This window comes from Mauremys mutica, chromosome 1, assembly GCF_020497125.1.
Source record: "Mauremys mutica isolate MM-2020 ecotype Southern chromosome 1, ASM2049712v1, whole genome shotgun sequence".
Classification (NCBI taxonomy): domain Eukaryota; kingdom Metazoa; phylum Chordata; order Testudines; family Geoemydidae; genus Mauremys; species Mauremys mutica.
Window position 1 is genome coordinate 56,674,139 of NC_059072.1, and position 19,526 is coordinate 56,693,664.

Consider the following 19,526-nt stretch of genomic DNA (forward strand, 5'->3'; position numbering starts at 1 on the left):
CTTATTTTGGGAGGAGAATGTAGCTTGTCTCCAATTGGAAGTGAAAAAGATAAGCTTTTATCTGCATTTTTGTGCTGCTACATCTTGAAACACTGAGTAAAATATCTTAAGTTAAGGTTCAGCTGCCAGAATTTTGTGTAGGAGCCCAGATTTCTCTTTCCAAGGGCGCAGTCTTGTAGCTCTTAGGAAACTGAACAATGGGATCCTACTTCTGCAGCCCTCTCCCCCACCAGTGGTTCCAGTGAAATCAGTCAGACCACTCGGGTTACAAACACATACAATAAAACTGATCTGTCATACAAGGGAATAAATGTATTTCTAGAACCCTGTAATCGTTCTGGTATTACCGTAATATTTTACTGCTGCTTTTTATCCCAGGCCCTTGAGGCTCAGTGTCCAGACCACAATCTTAGCTGTGGAGGATTTGAAAATTTAAGGGGGAGAGAAGTCTACAGTGTTACTTTTTTTTTTTTTTTTGTTACTAAGGGGACTGTTGCAAGTTCTGTGTGGAAGACCCTAAAGACATTCTGTCATTCTAATCAGCATTTCAAAGAACAAGAGAATACTGTGTAACAATGATCAAGAATAACTATATAGTGTCAATGATTCCATCACAAGTAGTGGCAAAATTTTATTTTATAAATGTTACACTGTAACCATCCGCAAGGGGGAAATGGAGAGAACATCCTTCATTGATCCCCTGAGAAAAGTCCCTGTTGCAGAGAAGCCAAGTTATTTGGTCAAGAGGATAAAAACCAGGGAAGGAGAAGAGCTATTTAACGTACAGAAAAAAGTTGTCACGAGTACAATTGGTATAAACTAGCTAGGAATACATCTAGGCTAGAAATTAGAAGGTTTTCTAACGATCAGAGAAGTAATGTTCTAGAATAGCCTCCCAATACTATTGGGGGGGGGGGAACAATCTAATTAGCTTTAAGATAGAGCTTGATACATTTAAGAGTGAGATGGTATGATGGGTTTACCTGCAGGGGTAAGGGGCTGAGTTCAGTGGTACATGGTACACAGGTTCCTTCCAGGCCTGTGTTTTATGTTCCCTAAATCTCATGCTTCAGGGTTTCAGCTGGTCACCTGCAGGGGTTCTGGGTTTTGTTTTCTTCTTCCTCTGAAACATCAGAAACGGCCACAGCTGGATATGGGACATGGTATGCAGTGGGCCAGTTCTCCATGGCAGTACAGAGAATTCTTTCTCAGATGCTTGTGTGTCTTGCTCATATGCTCAGGATCAAACTGATAGCTATTTTTGGGATTAGGAAGTAATTTTCCACCAGGTCAGATTGGCAAGGGACATCGTGTTTTTGCTGTGGCATAGGTAGGGATTGCTTGCTAGGATCATCTGGGTCTATTTTATCAAATCAATTCCCTGCCATTGAAGGGGCCTCTGGCATTGGAACATTCATTCCCTCCTATTCTCTGCCTGTGGTACACAGTAGTTTAATTTCCTGAGGACTGTAATGTTTTGGTTGGGCGCAATACAGGGATAACTGGATGGGTTTTAGTGACCTGATGTGCAGGAAGTCAGATTAGATGATCTGGTGATTGCTTCTGGCCTTAAACTCTGACTCTGGAAGGTCACAAAGGAAATCTCTGGTAGTGCCAAGAATGGGATCCAGTTCCATGACTTTAAAACATGTGCCTAAATGTGGACTAAAAAGTGGTCTGATCCCCCGCTCCCTTCCAAGTGCTGAGCACCAACTAATTTCCATTGACTTCAACAGGTGCTCCGTTTAGGTGCTTAAACATGGATTTAGGAGCCTTATTTAGGCATCTGATTTTTTTTTTCTTGTTAAATCTTGGCCCAGATTTCTTGATTCCCACTCTTGTGCTTTAGCCACAAGAGCAACCTTCCTCCCCATTGGCATGAATACAGGAAAAAACGTTCTATTAGATAGGATTTGAAATGCAATGACCAGTGCAGTGGCAAAAAGGAAATTCCCTTGCAAGCATGTGGGCATGGGTGGGTCTGCCCATCACTTTCTACAGGAGGATGTTGGTTGGGGTGGGAAGGAGAGGTGTTTGCATCTGTGAGAGTAACCACCTGAATACGAATCAGTACTGTCTTTCTGGGTCAGCAAGGATGTGTGATGAGGATGTTATGTAGGACATATTGTACTGCCAACTGTTTCAAACCAATTTTTTATGGTTTACAAAAAGAGGTGTCCCCAAGTAAGATTTGCAATAAACTTGTTTTGTATGTAATATCACCTACAAAATTAATGGAGAACTAATATTGTCTTTGTAGATGGTTGATGTAAGCATTCAAGATCTGAAACAGCAGTTTGATCAAGAAATAAAAACAATGGCAAAGTAGGTACTAAGTCATGCAAATTTAGCATAACTGTAGGTATAGACTACCTACATTTGCAGAGTTCTCCTTGTTGGCATGCTGCCTTAGGGTTTCTTTGCTGTAGTTTTGCATGGGATAGTTTGGAAACTGTTAAGTGAAAACATTGCAAAACTATTGTGGATTCTTTCTGCTCAAGATAAAGATTTAGGCTTATGATTAATTCTACACAGTTTAGTAGTCCCATTGAGGTTGTGGGCTGTTAGCCAATGTCATGTATTTCCAAAATGCTTTGCATATGCTAAGTTGTAAAACTATGACTGAATTCCTAGAATGCTTTGTAATCATGCTAAGCTTTATTGTAGAAATTTACTAATGGTTAAACTGTTCCAGTGTTTGTTCTCCGTATGTGTGGAGTCTGTCAGAAATAAGATGTATGTTCTGTTAAGGAATGTTTTATATATATATATATATATATATATTTTATTGGGTACCATTAGCACAAAACAATTCATGTCTCTACATGCAACTTGTATTCTGTAGTTTACTAACATCTGGAATGTTGTTGTGTATGGTTGGTACAGATGTCTTTGCACCTGAAAAATAGTTATGAAGCTAGATTTTAAAAAAGGGGAGTAAGGTATGTTAATCTTCTGCTTGTCATAAACAAGTGGACTATAACTATGTCAAATTAAGCTCTCACTTTGAGATGGATTGAACTGCTACAACTCTGTTTCCCAGAGATTGATAATGTATGAACCTCTCTGGTTATGCTGATCTGCCTTTGATTAATAAACTAATTGAGCTGAGTGATCTGATGTCTTACTAATCAGTAATCCACACCGAACCACTAACAGGGCTAAACTTTTTTTTCTAAGTGTTAGAAGTATCATGCAGCAGAACTAATTATTAAGGTTTCTCTTTGCCACAGGTGTCAACATGAGAATCTAGTAGAACTGCTTGGTTTCTCAGGTGATGGTGATCAACCCTGTCTGGTTTATGAATACATGCCCAATGGTTCATTGCTTGACAGACTGGCTTGTCTGGTAAGTGAGATTTATTATTACTTTTCTAACTTTGTCTTCTACTTCTGTCAATGACTAGAATTTTATTCTAATGTCCTTGAGACACTAATTTAGGGGTAGGCAACCTATGGCACGGGTGCCAAAGGCGGCACACGAGCTGATTTTCAGTGGCACATTTTAAAAACCTTATTTACTTTACATACAACAATAGTTTAGTTATATATTATAGACTTATAGAAAGACACCTTCTAAAAGCATTAAAATGTATTACTGGCACGCGAAAACTTAAATTAGAGTGAATAAATGAAGACTCGGCACAACACTTCTGAAAGGTTGCTGACCCCTGCACTAATGGATTTGAAGTGGTCAAGCTATGATGTTCTACTATGTTCCAGCTGGAAGGCAAATACAGTTAACATTTTATACAAACGTTTTAGCTTATTAAGAGATCAGATATAATATTAATTAATTAGAACAAGCTAGACCATTGTCTTTAACAACTGTCTGAAAAATGGCAGCCTCCCGAGAGACTGAAAAAAGTCTGAAAGTTCTGTGAAACGTTTAAAAACCTGTAACTTTGTTATCAGTGAGTGCCAGAGTTCTTTGTTTGGTTTTTAAATGGCACCATTCATAGAGCAATCTATTATCTTTTGTAATAAGATGCTCTTTTCCGACCTGTCCATTGTAACCATTTTTTGTCAGGCATACAGCATCTAAGTCTTTGTTTCTTGCCCTAGTCTCTGTCCTTGTAACATCAGTTGACACTTCCAGAGCATGGGAGTCAGTGTCAAAAGCCGTAAACCATGCTTAGCAAGCAGAAGAGTAGTATTTAAGCAATAAATATTTTCTGTAAGTAAAATTCTTCCTTTTGATCTAGGGAACTAATAAATGCCATCCGTCTTTGGCACGTGTGCAGCTACCTACATGAAGGAGAAAATGTTAGCTGGCACAGAAATGTCAGTTTGATTTACAGATGTAACTTACAGTATAAACATGAGAAGAAATGCTTCTTACTTCATGTGGGTTCCTAGTACAGTGCTGAGCCAAATGAGCATAACTTCCTTCTAACCCTAATCTAGTATTACCCCGTTAGAAGACTTCAACAACAACAAAAAATGTGGGTTAGTAATAAAACTAGTTATTCAAAGATTATAAATTGACAGTATATACATTCATCACAAGAACTTCCTGTTCAGGAAGAGAGACCTGCAAGATCACATCTTTCTGACATTGGTGACTAGTTTCTTTTGCATTAGTCTCAAGAGGGTTAGATTTTCTTATAAAATTGTTTCCATTTAAGAAAAACTATAATGTAACTTTTAGACATGTAGACATGAAATAAGCAAGCTAACCACTATGTCAGTGTTAAGACTTTAAATGCCAGTCTAGACTACACACAGACTTGCACCAGTTTCAGAAAAGGTATTTGTTGGGGATTTTTAAAAAACGGATTTTTTTAGTTTTTAGTTTAGTTTTTTTTAAAACTGCTTATAGATATTCTTTATTTTGGTTTAAGAGTAGCTTATTTCAGTTTAGCTTAATCCTGTAGAAAACTGATCAAGCTAAACTGAAATAAGACACTCTTGAACTGAAATAAGGCCTGGTGTAAAAAACAATCTCACTGTTTTTATTAAAGGTGTGTCTTTAAACAAATTTAGTTAAACTGGTGCAAGCCCCAAACTAAGCCACTATAAACCAGGGTTAACCCACTATAAAAGTGTCCACTTGGATTTTACTAAACTGATACAAATCTTATTAAAAACTAACTTAATACTAATGCAACATCTGAGTGTAGACCAGTTGTAAGTGTCTTGGTGTACAAACTTGTGCCAGTGTAAATAAATCTGTTTAAAAACAACCAAAAAAACCCACTTTAAACTGATGCAAGTTGGCTTGTAGACAAGTCTCTTTCTTTGGAAGGGGTGTGTGTGTGAAAATCTTTTGCTATCTGTCTCTGTAACCTCATGAATCAGCACTAGGGAAAGAGGGAGCTGGGCAGAGCACTCCTAGTCTGAAGGGGAGGCAGAAATAGACCAGGCCCTTGCATGCAAGGGAGAGAGCAAGCTTATTCCCTATTATGTCCCCAAGGCTTCTCCATCCAATGACCAGAGAGGGAAATGGGTGGTTGTCAGAATGTTTATTGGGCTTGCTGACTTTCAAGAACAACTTGGGTACTTGGCAGTGCTTTCTTGGCTCATCCCCTTCACTACACAGAGCCTAGGCTGAGCTGAGCTGGAGAAAGGGGAATTCATGCCCGTCCTCTTCCCTAGGTGGCTGACTCAGCTACAGATCGGGGGAGTTAAATGTCCCCATTCTCCCAGCCTAATTAGTGCCATGAACCAAAGTGAAAATCTTGTGCTGGTAAATTGTATGTTTGCAATCATTTCGTGAAGGAACATTAGCTTTTCACTTTGTCATTCATGTTCATAAAGATGTTTATTGACTGGAACAATTTGCTTTGGTTGCGTAGATGTGATGTTGCGACTGCTGAGGCTAAAATAAAATCTAGGATGTAATTGTTCCCGATGTAGTTAGCTCTTCGATTTGCAATTTGGTGATTGCCGGGATGTAGGTAAAATCAAAGCAATCAAGAGCAAGTTTTGAAACAACCGGATGCAGTTCTTAAAATAAAAAGGGGTGGGGGAAGAGGAAATGTAACCTGACAAATCTACATATTGCTACACGTGAAGAAAGAGAGAAACATTTATTAGTCTTTAAAATAACCTACTGAAAGCAGCTAAAACTATCAGACCAATGCTGAAAGCAATGCAAGAGAAATGAAACATAACAGATTATTATCACCTCAGATTTCAATATAGCCAAATGAGTTTGCCCTAATTACAAAGTTAGGTCTTTAATTATCCTAAAATGTTTCCTCTTCCCTAGGTCACTTGAGAGTTAAGGAAAAAGTGTTAATGACCTAATGATAAACAGTGTCTCCTCCAAGTTTATTTGGCATCCAAAACCTACTCTCTGGAGTTTAGATCTTGATCTGTCATATATAATTGCTGTGTTCTATCAGTATGGAGGGAATCACAAGGGATGGCTAAAATCTAAAGTGTCTGCTATCCATTTAGCACAGAAATTAATTGGCCTCAAGTGGAGTGGTGATAGATGTACCAGTGATATAAATAATATTTCCATGCCTTCTGTTTTAAAGATCATCAGTCTTTTGAGATTGCAGTGACAAGCTTTTGAATTTTTTTATTCCTGAGTTGCTGAAACCAGATTTTTATAGACTATAGTCTCTTTACTAAACTCCATGTAATCTTCCTGTTTAGACCCAAAAGGAGACAGAAGCAAAATGAACTTTGCTTCTAATCTCTTACTTTTTTCATGCTTCCTCCTCACCCCCATTTTAATGATACACAAGTGTCTTAGTCACTAGGGGCCACATTTAAAAATGTATTTAGGTACCTTAATATACAGATGGGCACCTAGGCATTTTTGAAAATTCCATTAGATGCCTAACTCCCATTGATTTTTCAAGTCTTTCCATTGACTTGGGATCAGGCCTCTGTACTGCTTTCAAGAGTTTAATGCAGCATTAGGAAGCATTCACCTGTCTTCTAATGTGGTGCAGACACTTTTGACTGTATCTGATCATTGTGTTCCCCTTTCAGGAGAAGAAATGTTCCTGGATCAGAAATCAGACCATGTCGGCACTACAGGGACTATAGCAGCACAGCTATGGCACCATAGTGTAGATCAGGGATCGGCAACCTTTGGCCCATGGCCCGCCAGGCTAAGCGGGAAGCGGTGCGGGCCGAGGGATGTGCTGGCCGTGGCTTCCCACAGCCCCATTGGCCTGGAGCGGCGAACCGCGGCAAGTGGGAGCCGCGACCAGCTGAACCTGCGGACACAGCAGGTAAACAAACTGGCCCAGGCTGCCAGGGTGCTTACCCTGGCGGGCCGCGGGCTAGAGGTTGCCGATCCCTGGTGTAGATGCAGCCTCCAGCGACGGAAGGTATTTTTCTGTCACCGGAGGAACACCACCTCCCCTAGTAGTTAAGTTGACACAAGCATTCTTCCATTGAGCTAGCCATGTCTATGCGGGGGTGAGAGAGGCATAGCTGTGGGACTCAGTGGGTTTTTTTTCACCGCCCTGAGCGCTGTAGACAGTTGACCTAAATTGTAAACATAGACCAGACCTCAGACTTATCAGTTACCATTACAAACACTTTTTTTTTTTTTTGGATGGAGAGCGGAAACTGATGTAGTGAATGAAGAATAAAGGAACATGTGCTAACTAGTCCTCCATAGATCTACCTCCTGTTTTGGGTTCCATATTTATAAATCAAATACATATATTGATGTATTTTCACTCCCCCCCACCCTCCTTTCTCTTTTAAGGATGACACTGCACCAGTTCCTTGGAGTACAAGGTGTAACATTGCTCAAGGTACAGCAAATGGCATCAGCTTTTTACATGAAAACAATCATATTCACAGAGATGTTAAAAGGTAAAAGCTGCTAACGCTCAATAGTGCCCAAAATTTTTCCACGGAGTGCATTTTAGAGAGGGAACCTCTTGCCAAGGTTGCCTGGTTCTTACAAACACCCACTTTGATAGAATTCTTATCACAATATTTTCTATTTTTCTATATCAGGACTGTTTACCTAAGATTTCAAGGCCTGTTTGTCAGTCATTTTAAGGATAACTTTATTTCACAGTGATTTACCTACACCTCTACCCTGATATAACGCTGTCCTCAGGAGCCAAAAAAATCTTAGTGTTATAGATGAAACCACGTTATATCGTACTTGCTTTGATCCACTGGAGTGCACAGCCCTGCCTGCCGGAGCGCTGCTTTACCGCCTTATATCCGAATTCATGTTATATCGGGTCGCGTTATATCGGGGTAGAAGTGTATGAGAATATCAGAACAGCTGCATATGTATACAGAACAGTTTTATGCAAAGTAATTGACCCCAAATCTTTTCACATTTTCCAAAGTATCGTAATGGCTTTGCAACTTGCTCTTCGTTATACAGTCTTTCTGGATTTTGTTTTACGCTTAATGCTTGCACTGTGTGAACATATTATCTCTCTCTTGAGTATGGTGTCTCTTTCCAAAGTCTGCTTCATCTTTCCTCCACAAATGAAATCTTAGTGAGACTGAACAGACCTTCAAAACATCACTTCAAAAAATTATTCAAGGATAGGAACTTTTCCTGCAAAAGATTTCTGTCATTCAGTTTTTGGATATGTGCTGCAAAGATGTGGCCAGATGAGAATTTCCATAGCTAGAGTTCTAAAACTTTGCTCCTGTCAAGGTGGCATGAGCTGCCATTGTAGAACAGCTGATGTGTGGCTGCTTAGTGTATCCAAAAGTCAGTTCTTGTCTAACTGCAACCAGTCTAACTATGACCAGTGTAAGAGCTTTTGCTGGTCACTACACATTTGTCACTTTAGTAATGCTGCACCATGACAACTTCGATGGGGGAGTTTTCAGCTGAAAACCCTCTTCTTTTGGAGAATTTCCTCTGAGTGCCTCCTTTGAGTTATTGCTATTTTAAAAACAAAACAACACCAAAAAAACCCCTCACCTCTGTAATGGAGACTGGCTTTAATCAAGTTTGCATGCCAATGGTGTACAGAGGAAGTGGACTCTTCCACTCACGTGTTATCCCCAAAGCAATTTCTGCTACCTCCAGCTCTTAGAGATAAATTTTTGTGTAGTGTTTTTCAGAGTAGCAAAGCAGTCAAGCTATTTCAAGAAATGCCTGGGAAGCAATCAAGCCACATCCCTCAGGGACAAGCATCTTAGACCTTGAGAAGGATTGTGACTGGCTGAACTGTAGGATAATGTCATGGAGGAGGTCATGAAGAACCTCCTGGCTCCCACAACACTCCTGCTGAATCCAGTTCACCTCAACCCTGCAATCCTCTCTGGGTGCTGGAAAAAGGGAGTATTTTTACTCCAGCTCCCACCCCAAAGGCTCCTTGCTGCTTTGACTCTGTGTGTGTCAGAACCACCCCTCTGCTCAAGCTTCCCAGCAGCTGGAATTTCCGGGGAACAGAGTGTCTTCTACTTTACCCCTCCTCTGGTCTCCTGACTGCTGTGAGAGGGAGTTGTTCTCCCTTTGTACCACTTTGTCCATCTCCTTTCCTCCCCTGCTTGGACTCTGTTTTTTGTCCTTTTTCACAGTGAATAGCTCAGTGAGAGAGTGTAACTGCTACTACTGATATTTTTTCCAAGCAGAAGGAGCACAATAAACAAGGCAATTGTTATAATTTCTGTGTTCATGGGTGCAATGAATAGCTGTGGAGAAATCAAACAAGATTCTGGTCAGTCTTCACATTGCTGCAGCTTGGGGAAACTGAATAACAGAGGCACAAGGATGGGTCTCTGCAGATTTGGGAAGCCATCACTGAATTGTTGTTTTCATTGTTGCTCTTAACTCTTGATTGAGTTGTATGCAGTAAAGAAGTGGGTTGGTCTTTTGTAGTTGGACACAATCACAATAGAACTCGCTTCCATTCTGCTCTATGAAGCATATCAAATTATGGTCTCTCTTGTAGGCTTCTGGCCTTCTTAAGCTGAGAAGAAACTATGACTTACTCAAAAAGTTGTGGGTTTTTTCACATATGGTGTTCCCACTGGCCTATTTAGAGTTAAGCGCATCACTCATCGGTGGATGGACCCTTGGTTAGTGTTTGGCCTGTAGCTGTGATTATCTATTAGGGATCCTTTTGTAGCTGGTCTATTTTTAAGATTAAGGCAGCTAGTAATCTTTCATAAGTGATGGTTATGTTTAAACTTTTTGCTTAGAAGGCTCTAAGAGTAAGACTGAGAGGATGGACATAGTAATGTTTCTAATAGGCTTTGTTTATTTGAGATGTCTCCTATGGGTCTCTTATGGTTCCAGTAGCATGGTCATAAAATGGAGAGATACTGTCTAGGTATCAAGGTTCTTTAATCCTGTCTCAGGTTCTAGAAGCCAAAAATATTTAAATTTAAAAATAGTAAAATAAATATCTATATTCAGTAACAAGTATGAGTTTTTTCCCCTTTCATTTAGCTTAGCCTAGTTCAATGCAGTTTTTCTTTAAGGCCACTAATGACTTACATCAGAGGTTGGCAACCTTTCAGTGATGTGCTGAGTCTTCATTTATTCACACTAATTTAAGGTTTCGCATGCCAGTAATACATTTAAACGTTTTTAGAAGGTCTCGTTCTATAAATATAACTATTGTTGTATGTAAAGTAAATAAGGGTTTTAAAATGTTTAAGACTCTTCATTTAAAATTAAATTAAAATGCAGAGCCCCCCAGACCAGTGGCCAGGACCTGGGCAGTGTGAGTGCCAATTAAAATCAGCTCGCATGCCACCTTTGGCACATGTGCCATAGGTTGCCTACTCCTGACTTACATGCATGGAGTGGTGTTGTAGCTGTGTTGGTCCCAGGATGTTAGAGAGACAAGTGGGGTGAGTTAATATGTGGACATGCCTAGGTGACTTCCCTTAACTTGGTATGTTCATGCTTCAAGGGGAAAATAAACATCTTTGTATTCCTTCTGCCTCCTTCACCATTTTTGTTGGCTCATGGATATGCACCAAAAGCAGCTCTTTGGTGTTTTGTGTAGGATGAGCTAGAGAATTGAGAGGGTTTTGTGGAGGATTCTATGTCAATAACTTTACTAAAATTAACAAGGCTGTACAGTTTTGTTTAAAGGAGGAGTATTCAAGCTGTGCCTAGAATTTTGGGACACGAATGTAACAGGATTAGTAGCCTTTAAGTTTCTGTACTTTAGTTTTGCTCCCTGTTAGTCTCCAAGAGAGCTTGTGCATGGATTAGTCTGCTGGCCAGCCAGTTACTGATTTATTTAGTGAGCAGTTTGTTTTGATAGTTATGGTAGATTCCCATCAAAGATCACTTGCACATATTTTGCTTACTAAAGTAAATTATCAACTTCAGTGAGTTCTCTAGATTCCAAATATCGGTTAAAATAGTGAGTACAGTTCAGGTACAGATGTTTAAATGCTTCTAAAAGTGTGATAGAAAACACAGTTACTCCACTACTACAAATAACTTTTTTTTTTCCAGTGCAAATATCTTACTAAATGAATCATTTGTGCCAAAAATTTCTGACTTTGGACTTGCAAGGGCATCTGTGAAATTCACAAAAACCATCATGACTGATAGAATTGTGGGAACAGCGGCCTATATGGCACCTGAAGCGCTGCGTGGAGAGATAACACCCAAATCTGATATTTTCAGTTTTGGTGTGGTGAGTAGCAAATAGAAAACCGTTGTACTTGCTTCCTTTTTAGAAATGAAAAACATTTACAAGCCAAAGTTCATGAAACAGAAAACCCAGCATTTGTCACCATTTTGTTTTGCATATACCGTGTTTACTGATTGAAGGAAACCACTTTGTACCTGAAGAGTAAATGTATTTGTTTTGTTGCGCTGTTTGAAGGTATTTGAAAATGCTAATTAATTAGAACTGGCATTTAAATCTACTACTGGTGGCTGCTATTCTGCTGAAAAGTGAGTTTGATGCTGTGGAACATCAATGTAAGATCACAAACATGTTCCAATTTGATTTAATCCTGGCTTTACAATCCTTAAGATGTTACATGTATATGTTAAATACGGTTTCCACTTGCACAGTTTATAACAGGGAACTGGTTCTCTTACTTTTCTGCTTTTAAAACAAACAGCCCCAAACCTGAATGCAGTGTGCTGCTGAAGCACAGTAATTGATGCCCCTCATGCCTAGCTTGCTCGTAAATCAGTATGAGTGGAGTGTTAGTGCTCCTTGCTCTATTCAGGAAAGTGGTGAACCCAAATATGAACAGATTATCCAACATCACAAGAGCTGTCAGCTCCTGCTTTCCGACTATCAGCTTGGGGGATGAAAAGACAAGGAAGAATGTTTAAGTACCTGAAAAACACCCACCACCTGCTGGGGAGGAAGGGGGTGGTAAACAGGAAAAATGACCACCACCATATGGGGTCAGGGGAAGAACTCCAGGGAATGCCCATACTGCACACAAGGTGAAAATGGAAGGGAAATAGAGATGGGGTGACAAACCAATTTCTCCCCTCAGCTAGGCAGGAGAGGGAGAAAATGGAGAACCTCATTAGGAGGGATGGGGTGAGAGAAGACAAGGAGTTCACCTGCTCTTCCAGGAATGGGGGAAATGAGAGGCAGGAGTCAACCAGTTATGTCCAAAAATGTGCTCTTCTTTGCAAGCCGTGATCCTAGAGACTTGCACTTGAAACTGTGATAAATATAAACAGAAGATTTTGTTCCTTTGTGTCAAATTATTTGTGTTAACTGTTTCTGGATGGTTTCCTAGCTGTTACCTCTTTTGGTTTTCTTGTAGGTTTTACTGGAAATAATAACCGGGCTTTCGCCAATAGATGAAAACCGGGAGCCACAGTTACTGGTACTGACTTTTTTTTTTCTCCTCATTCCAGAATGGTTTTATAATAAACCATAGTTTCCAGTTTGGAGAAGTCCCAGTTTTGCCACCCAGGAGGTACTGACAGTGCTTCCAGTTGCCAAAGTCTTCTTTCAGGAGTAATGCAGGAACCCTTGCTTCTTGAGCTAGTGGGAGAGAGTCTAATCAAGAATAGGAAAAACACAAGGCCAGTTTTGAGGCAGCCGCCCTATCCTACCCCTCTGGGCCACGGGCGACACATGGCATCAACATCTGGGAAAAGGGACTCAACAATTCCATAGAAGTAAATCCTTTCCTAACAAAAGAAAGGAACCAGTCACACTCCATCATGCATCCTTCACCGTTTCCTGAAGTAAATTAAGTTATCTCATGGCAGCTATCACACCTTTGTTTTGCAAACAGGAGAACTGGGGAACTCAGTAAGGGACTGTTGAGCCTTAACTGGGTAAAAGTTCACAGCTTGTGTTCCATCTAAAAGCAGAAAATTGCTTTACATCTTCTATTTAAAATGGAATGTATATTGAAATTAACTTATACTAAGTTTGTATTAAAAGAACATAGGGATGCAACCCCATATTCCTGGTGGCTCTACATCTCCCTCTACCAGATGCTTCAGAGGGAGTGAACAGACCAGGGCAATTATTGAATGATCCATCCCCTGTCATCCAGGGGCAATTATTGAATGATCCATCCCCTGTCATCCAGTCCCAGTTTCTTGCAGGGGGAGATGTAGACACACCCAGAGTATGGGGTTGCATTCCTGATGACCTTGGTGAATAGATCCATCAATGGCTATCCACAACAAACTTATGTAATTCTTTTCTGAGCCCAGTTATTCTTTAGGCCATCACAACAAGCCCTGGCAATGAGTTCCACAGGTTGACTGGGCATTGTGTGAAGAAGTACTTCCTTATGTTTGTTTTAAACCTGCTGCCTATTAATTTCATTGGTTGACTCCTGGTCCTTGTGTTATTTACCCCTTCACATAATACTTCCCTGTTCACTTTCTCCACACCTTTCATGATTTTATAGACTTCTATCATATCCCCCCTTAGTCATCTCTTTTTTCCAAACTGAACATTCTCAGTCTTTTTAATCTCTCCTCAGATGGAAGCTGTTCCATACTCCTAATCATTTTTGGTGCCCTTCTCTGTACCTTTTCCAATTCAAATATATCTTTTTTTTAAATGGGGCGACTAGAACAATATGCAGTATTCAAGATGTGGGCAGACCATGGATTTATATAGTGGCATTATGGTATTTTCTGTCTTATCTATCCCTTTCCGAATGGTTATTAACATTGTTAGCTTTTTTGACTGCTGCTGCACATGGAGCAGATGTTTTCAGAGAAATAACCACGATGACTCCAAGACTTCTTTCTTGAGTGGTATCAACTAATTTAGACCCCATAATTTTGTATGTATAGTCGGGATTATGTTTTCCAGTGTGCATTACTTTGCACTTATCAGCTTTGAATTTCATCTGCCATTTAGTTGCCCAGTCACCCAGTTTATGAAGAATTACAAAGGGATCTCACAAGTCAGCTTTGGGCATTACCATTATGAGTAATTTTGTATTGTCTGCAAACTTTGCCACTTCACTGTTTACCCCTTTTCCCAGATCATTTATGAATATGTTGAATAGCACTGGTGCCAGTACAGATCTTTGGGGAACCCCACTATTTACCTCTTTTTCCATTGTGATACTATCCATTTATTCCTATTCTTTGTTTCCTGTCTTTTAATCAGTTACTGATCCATGAGAGGACCGTCCCTATTATCCCATGACTGCCTACTTTGCTTAAGAGCGGTCGGTGTGGGACCTTGTCAAAGGCTTTCTGAAAGTCCAAGTACACTGTATCAACTGGATCACCCTTTGTCCACATGCTTGTTGACCCCTCAAATAATTGTAATAAATTGGTGAGGAATTAATTCCTTTTACAAGAGCAGTGGTGTCTTTTCCCCGACATATTGTGTTAATCTATGTCTGATAATTTTCTTCTTTAATATAGTTTCAACCAATTTGCCGGGTACCAAAATAAGGCTTACTGGCCTGTAATTGCCAAGATCACCTCTGTAGCCCTTTATAAAAATTGGCTTTACATTAGCTACCCTCCAGTCATCTAGTATGGAGGCTGATTTAAGTAATAGGTTACACATCACAGTTAATAGTTGTGCAATTTAATATTTGATTTCCTTTGTAACTCTTGAGTGAAGAGACCTGGTGACTTATTACTGTTTAGTTTATCAATTTGTTCCAAAACCTCTTCTATTGACCCCTCAATCTGGGACAGTTCTTCAGATTTGTCACCTAAAAAGGATGGCTCGGGCATGAGTATCTCCCTCACATCTTCTGCAGTGAAGACCAATGCAAAGAATTAATTTAGCTTCTCTACAATGGCCTTGTCTTCCTTGAGTGCTCCTTTCTCACCTTGATTGTCCAATGGTCCCACTGGTCGTTTGGCAGGCTTCCTGCTTCTGATGTACTTAAAAAAATTGCTGTTAGTTTTTATGTCTTTTTGCTAGTTGCTCTTCAGATTCTTTTTTGGCTGCCTAGTTATATTTTTACGCTTGCCAGAGATTATGCTCCTTTCTATTGTCCTCATTAGGAGTTGATTTCCAATTTTTAAAGGATGCCTTTTTGCCTGTAACTGCCTTTCCTACTCTGCTGTTTAGCCATGGTGGCTTTTTTGTTTTGGTTTGGTTTTTTTGTCCTCTACATGTATGCACGCATGCATGCACGTGTTTAAAGCTTGTGTCTTTTACCAACAGAGATTGATCCAATAAAAGATATCACCTCACCCACCCTATCTCTCAGAAAAATGTAAAGTACTCAAGTTTAAACCTCACTGCTCCTTTTAAAAAGTTGTTCTACTCAAAACAGTTTTAACACTACCAAATTCTCTTACAGTTAAGTATCAAAGAAGAAATTGAAGATGAGGAAAAGACAATTGAAGATTATGTTGATGAAAAAATGAGTGATTGGGACACCATTTCCATTGAGAAAATGTATTCAGTTGCTAGTCAGTGTCTGAATGAAAAAAAGAACAGGAGGCCAGACATTAAGATGGTACATAGATTTTCACTTTAAGGTTTGTTTAGCCAAATATATATTGTGTGCTGGTGGTAATGTAACTAATCCACATCTGTTCTACTTTTGCAGGTCCAGCAGCATCTACAAGAGATAATAGCCTGATATCTGTTTCTTACCAGTTTGGTGCTATTTCTGCATTCGAGGCTTTTGTGGCCTATATGTGCAATCTGTTGTTGGCCTTTCACCACTGTGCCACCAGGCAAGGAACTTTCTCAAAGACTTTATGCTTTAGTCATTTAAGGGAGTTGATGTCTGATTAAAACAAAGGGTATCTTAAATCACTTCCATAAGACTTTCTTCAGTGGCCTTAGAGAACAAGAACACAGAGGTTCTTTTTATGGCAACACATTGTGCTTCTGCCAAACCATTGCCACTTCGTTTTCTAATTATATTTCCTGACTAGAATCCAGGCTTCTGTAGCTCCCTGGGTAACATATACCTGTTACAAGGAGACAATGATAAACAAATTGACTGACTGGTAAATTGCTTCTAAGCAGAAAGACTAGCTCTTTTTGGTTTCTACTTTAAGCAAAAACATTTCAAACTGAAGAGGTCAGTCTATATTGCTCTCAGCCAGAGTTCAGGTAACTTGCATTAATCTGTTGTTCTGTGTGGTCATAGAGTCAGAGTTCAAGACCAGAAGGGACCACCAGATCATCTAATCAGACCGGCTCTATATCACAGTCCAGCACCCGCACACAAAACCCAACAACCTAAATTAAACTAAAATAGTACAGCCCACAGGAGACTAAACTATTAAGTGCCACAGGCCAATGCCTAAGCCCTTGCAATGGCAGGGAAATGATTTAAGTGAGATATAGCCAGATAATCCTGGCAAGTGACCCGCACCCACATGCTGCAGCAGAAGGTCATTTCCCATCCCCCTCCCCCAGTCACTGCCAATCTGAAATTCCTTCCGAGCCCCACATATGGTGATCTGTTACACAAGTTACATGTGAGCCAGAACCAGCTAGCCAAGCACCCGAGAGAGAGACTACTCAGTGTCAACTCAGAGCCCTGGTCCTCCCTGTCCAGTGTTTCATCTCCAGCTGTGGGCATCCCTGATGCTTTAGGAAAGACATCATTTAAAAAAAAAATCCCTTCCTGACCCCTGCAGGTAGCCAGCTGAAACCCTGAAGCATGAGCTTTGAATAATGTATGATATAAACTGGAAGTGAGCCCCAAGGCTGCTGATCTCAGCCCCCCACCACCATAAGCAACCTTGTCATACAGTCACACTTGTTAATTTGTCCAGCTTTTTCTTAAAACTACATGATTTTAAAATCCCATTTAAAATAAACTGAGCTACTTTGCTCAATGCAAACTGAGAGTAGAGAACTATGAATTGATAGATGTGGGTTCACTGGGTTTACTGACTCATATGACTGAATGACACGCCATTTAATCTCTATTCCTCAATTTCCCATTTAGGAAAAAGCTGTTTGACCTGTTTTTGTTGTACTCTGAGATCCTTGGAGAAAATGCTATATAAATGTAAAGTATCATTAATACAGTCATTTTGTAAGTTATCACTATAGTGCCATTTTACGACCAATTTGCATTGTCTTCACATCCAATAGCTGAGTTTAATATAAGAGCTTATATAGACTAAAATGACTTCTGTACTTGAAAGGTTTTATAATAAAAGAATATATAAATGTTGATGGACCAAACCACAGGCTAAAAATTGATCACTCCACAGTGAACGAATAACCTACATTGATCTTGTATAAAAATGCTACTGTTTGTAAATAGAAGATATGAATTTCAAATAAACTTTCCTTTTTGCACTTACCATTCATTCAGCTTTTTCTTGACAACTTATTGTGGGTGGGAAAACAATTGAACAAAATGAAATCCATGCTTGTGATGGAACAAGAACAGTAGGATTTAGGGCACTTTAAATCGGAGTAGAGTAGATTTGACCTGTCTCCATTACAGGTGTGGTATGTGTCATTTTCAAATTGGTAATTATATTAGTAAACAAATCCTCCCATACAGCTAATAAGTCCTAAAGTGCCTCTTTTTAAATAAATGGACTAACACATACATTTAAATACAAATTAACTTTAACATTGTTATGGTGGGTGACTTAAATTGAGCATAGGTTAAAGGGTTTTAACATGAGTTAGAATGAGCCATAATTGTTAATATACATTCTTACTCCTAGAATGTTAGGCAGCTTTGGGAAACAGTCACTTTGTAACTCTGGTGCTAGAACTGGAGGTGTCTGAGGACCCTGAATGTAACTCAGGCTGATTGGGAAGAGATTCCTGTTAAGAACTGAACTTTACAAAAATGAAGAATAGCAGATTGTGAAGACAGAAAGTAAAGATGGCTAAAAGAAGGCAGAAAAAGTCTCTTTGGGCACTTCTTGAGGATACCTTCCTAGAACATACTTAATCTTCCATATCCCCGGGAGCTTGTGTGCAGCCTTACTGCCCTCTAATGTATGAAATATCAGCTCTCAAGCATTTTTGCTTTGGTGGGTAGAGAAGTGAAGACATATCACTACTTACCAACAATGCAGTAGAACAATTTGACTTACCTGTCAAATGTGCATTTGTTCCACTAATGCTATAGAATAGGTGATCACTCATTTGTATGTGAGCAGCCAAGGTTTTTACATGTTTCTAGCTCAGGATTTGTTTTTCAACTTTGGTAGGCTCTTTAGCTCCCACCTGGACCTCTGTTTTATGTCAGTACTTCAGTGACGACAGTACGCTTTTTCACTCCGTTATTGCAAACGATGGGTGATTTCTACTGTTCCACTTCATCAGCGGAGTGGAGTCTGTATCTCCTGTGTGCACCTGACTGAGTTCTTCATTGTCCAGTGCAAAATGTTACTTAGAAGTCAAAGAAACCATTTTCAAAAGAAAATGAAACAGCTTCTAAGTACTAACATGGCAGGAATGTGTCACTTAGGCCCGTTTATGGTAGAGCTTCTCCATTTTCAAACTGAAGATACTAGGGTTTTCTTACAAAAGAGTCCTTAACTAAAGCAGCTTTGGAATAAAGGTTGACCCACAACTGTTTCCCCTCCTCCTCAGACACTTGTGGACTTTGTTGGCTTTTTTTATATGCAGGGGAGTAGTGAGGCTACTTTACCTCTGCACACAGCATGGGTGAGACTGATAATGGAATTCTGCATCCAGTTCTGGTGTTACTTTTCAAAATGTTATGTTGAAAAATTGAGCTTGCCAAAAATAGCCCCACAAATTATTTGAGGGCTAGAGAAAATGCCTTACAGTGAGTGACTTAAACTAAACTGACTGAGCTCTTTATCAAAAAGATTGAGAGGTGATTTGATCAATGTTTAAGTACCTTTTTGTGGGGAGAGAATACCAGGTACTAAAGGGCTCTTTAGCAGAGAGAGTCAGAACCAGTGGCTGGAAGCTGATGACAGATATTCAAATTAGGCACAATTGTATAGTTTTTTGTTTGTTTTAACAGGGTGAGTAGCCGTTGGAACAAACTACCATTGGGAAGTGGTGGAGTCTCAATCTCATGGTGTCTTCAAATCATTCCATACTGGATGTTATGCTTTAAGCAAACCAAGTTATTTGGCTCAATACAGGGCTAACTGGGTGCAATTTAATGCCCCGTGAAATATAGGAAGTCAGACTAGATGATCTTAAACGGGATGAATAGGAACTGTGGGTTCTCTGCACTTCTGGAAAATGGGTC

The 19,526-nt window shown here is 39.7% G+C and overlaps 1 protein-coding gene across 3 annotated transcripts in view; it reads left to right on the plus strand.

Moving 5' to 3' along the window:
- Positions 1 to 17,634, plus strand: part of IRAK4 (interleukin 1 receptor associated kinase 4) — a 23,410-nt gene extending 5,776 nt beyond the window's left edge. For all 3 annotated transcript variants that reach the window (XM_045032301.1, XM_045032306.1, XM_045032315.1), the window contains exons 6-12: positions 2,261 to 2,325; positions 3,234 to 3,348; positions 7,681 to 7,790; positions 11,380 to 11,563; positions 12,669 to 12,731; positions 15,657 to 15,815; positions 15,909 to 17,634. In XM_045032301.1, the coding sequence (XP_044888236.1) occupies positions 2,261 to 2,325; positions 3,234 to 3,348; positions 7,681 to 7,790; positions 11,380 to 11,563; positions 12,669 to 12,731; positions 15,657 to 15,815; positions 15,909 to 15,941 (729 nt within the window). In that variant the 3' untranslated portion in view covers positions 15,942 to 17,634. The remainder of the gene's footprint in view (positions 1 to 2,260; positions 2,326 to 3,233; positions 3,349 to 7,680; positions 7,791 to 11,379; positions 11,564 to 12,668; positions 12,732 to 15,656; positions 15,816 to 15,908) is intronic.
- The last annotated feature ends 1,892 nt before the right edge of the window (positions 17,635 to 19,526 follow it).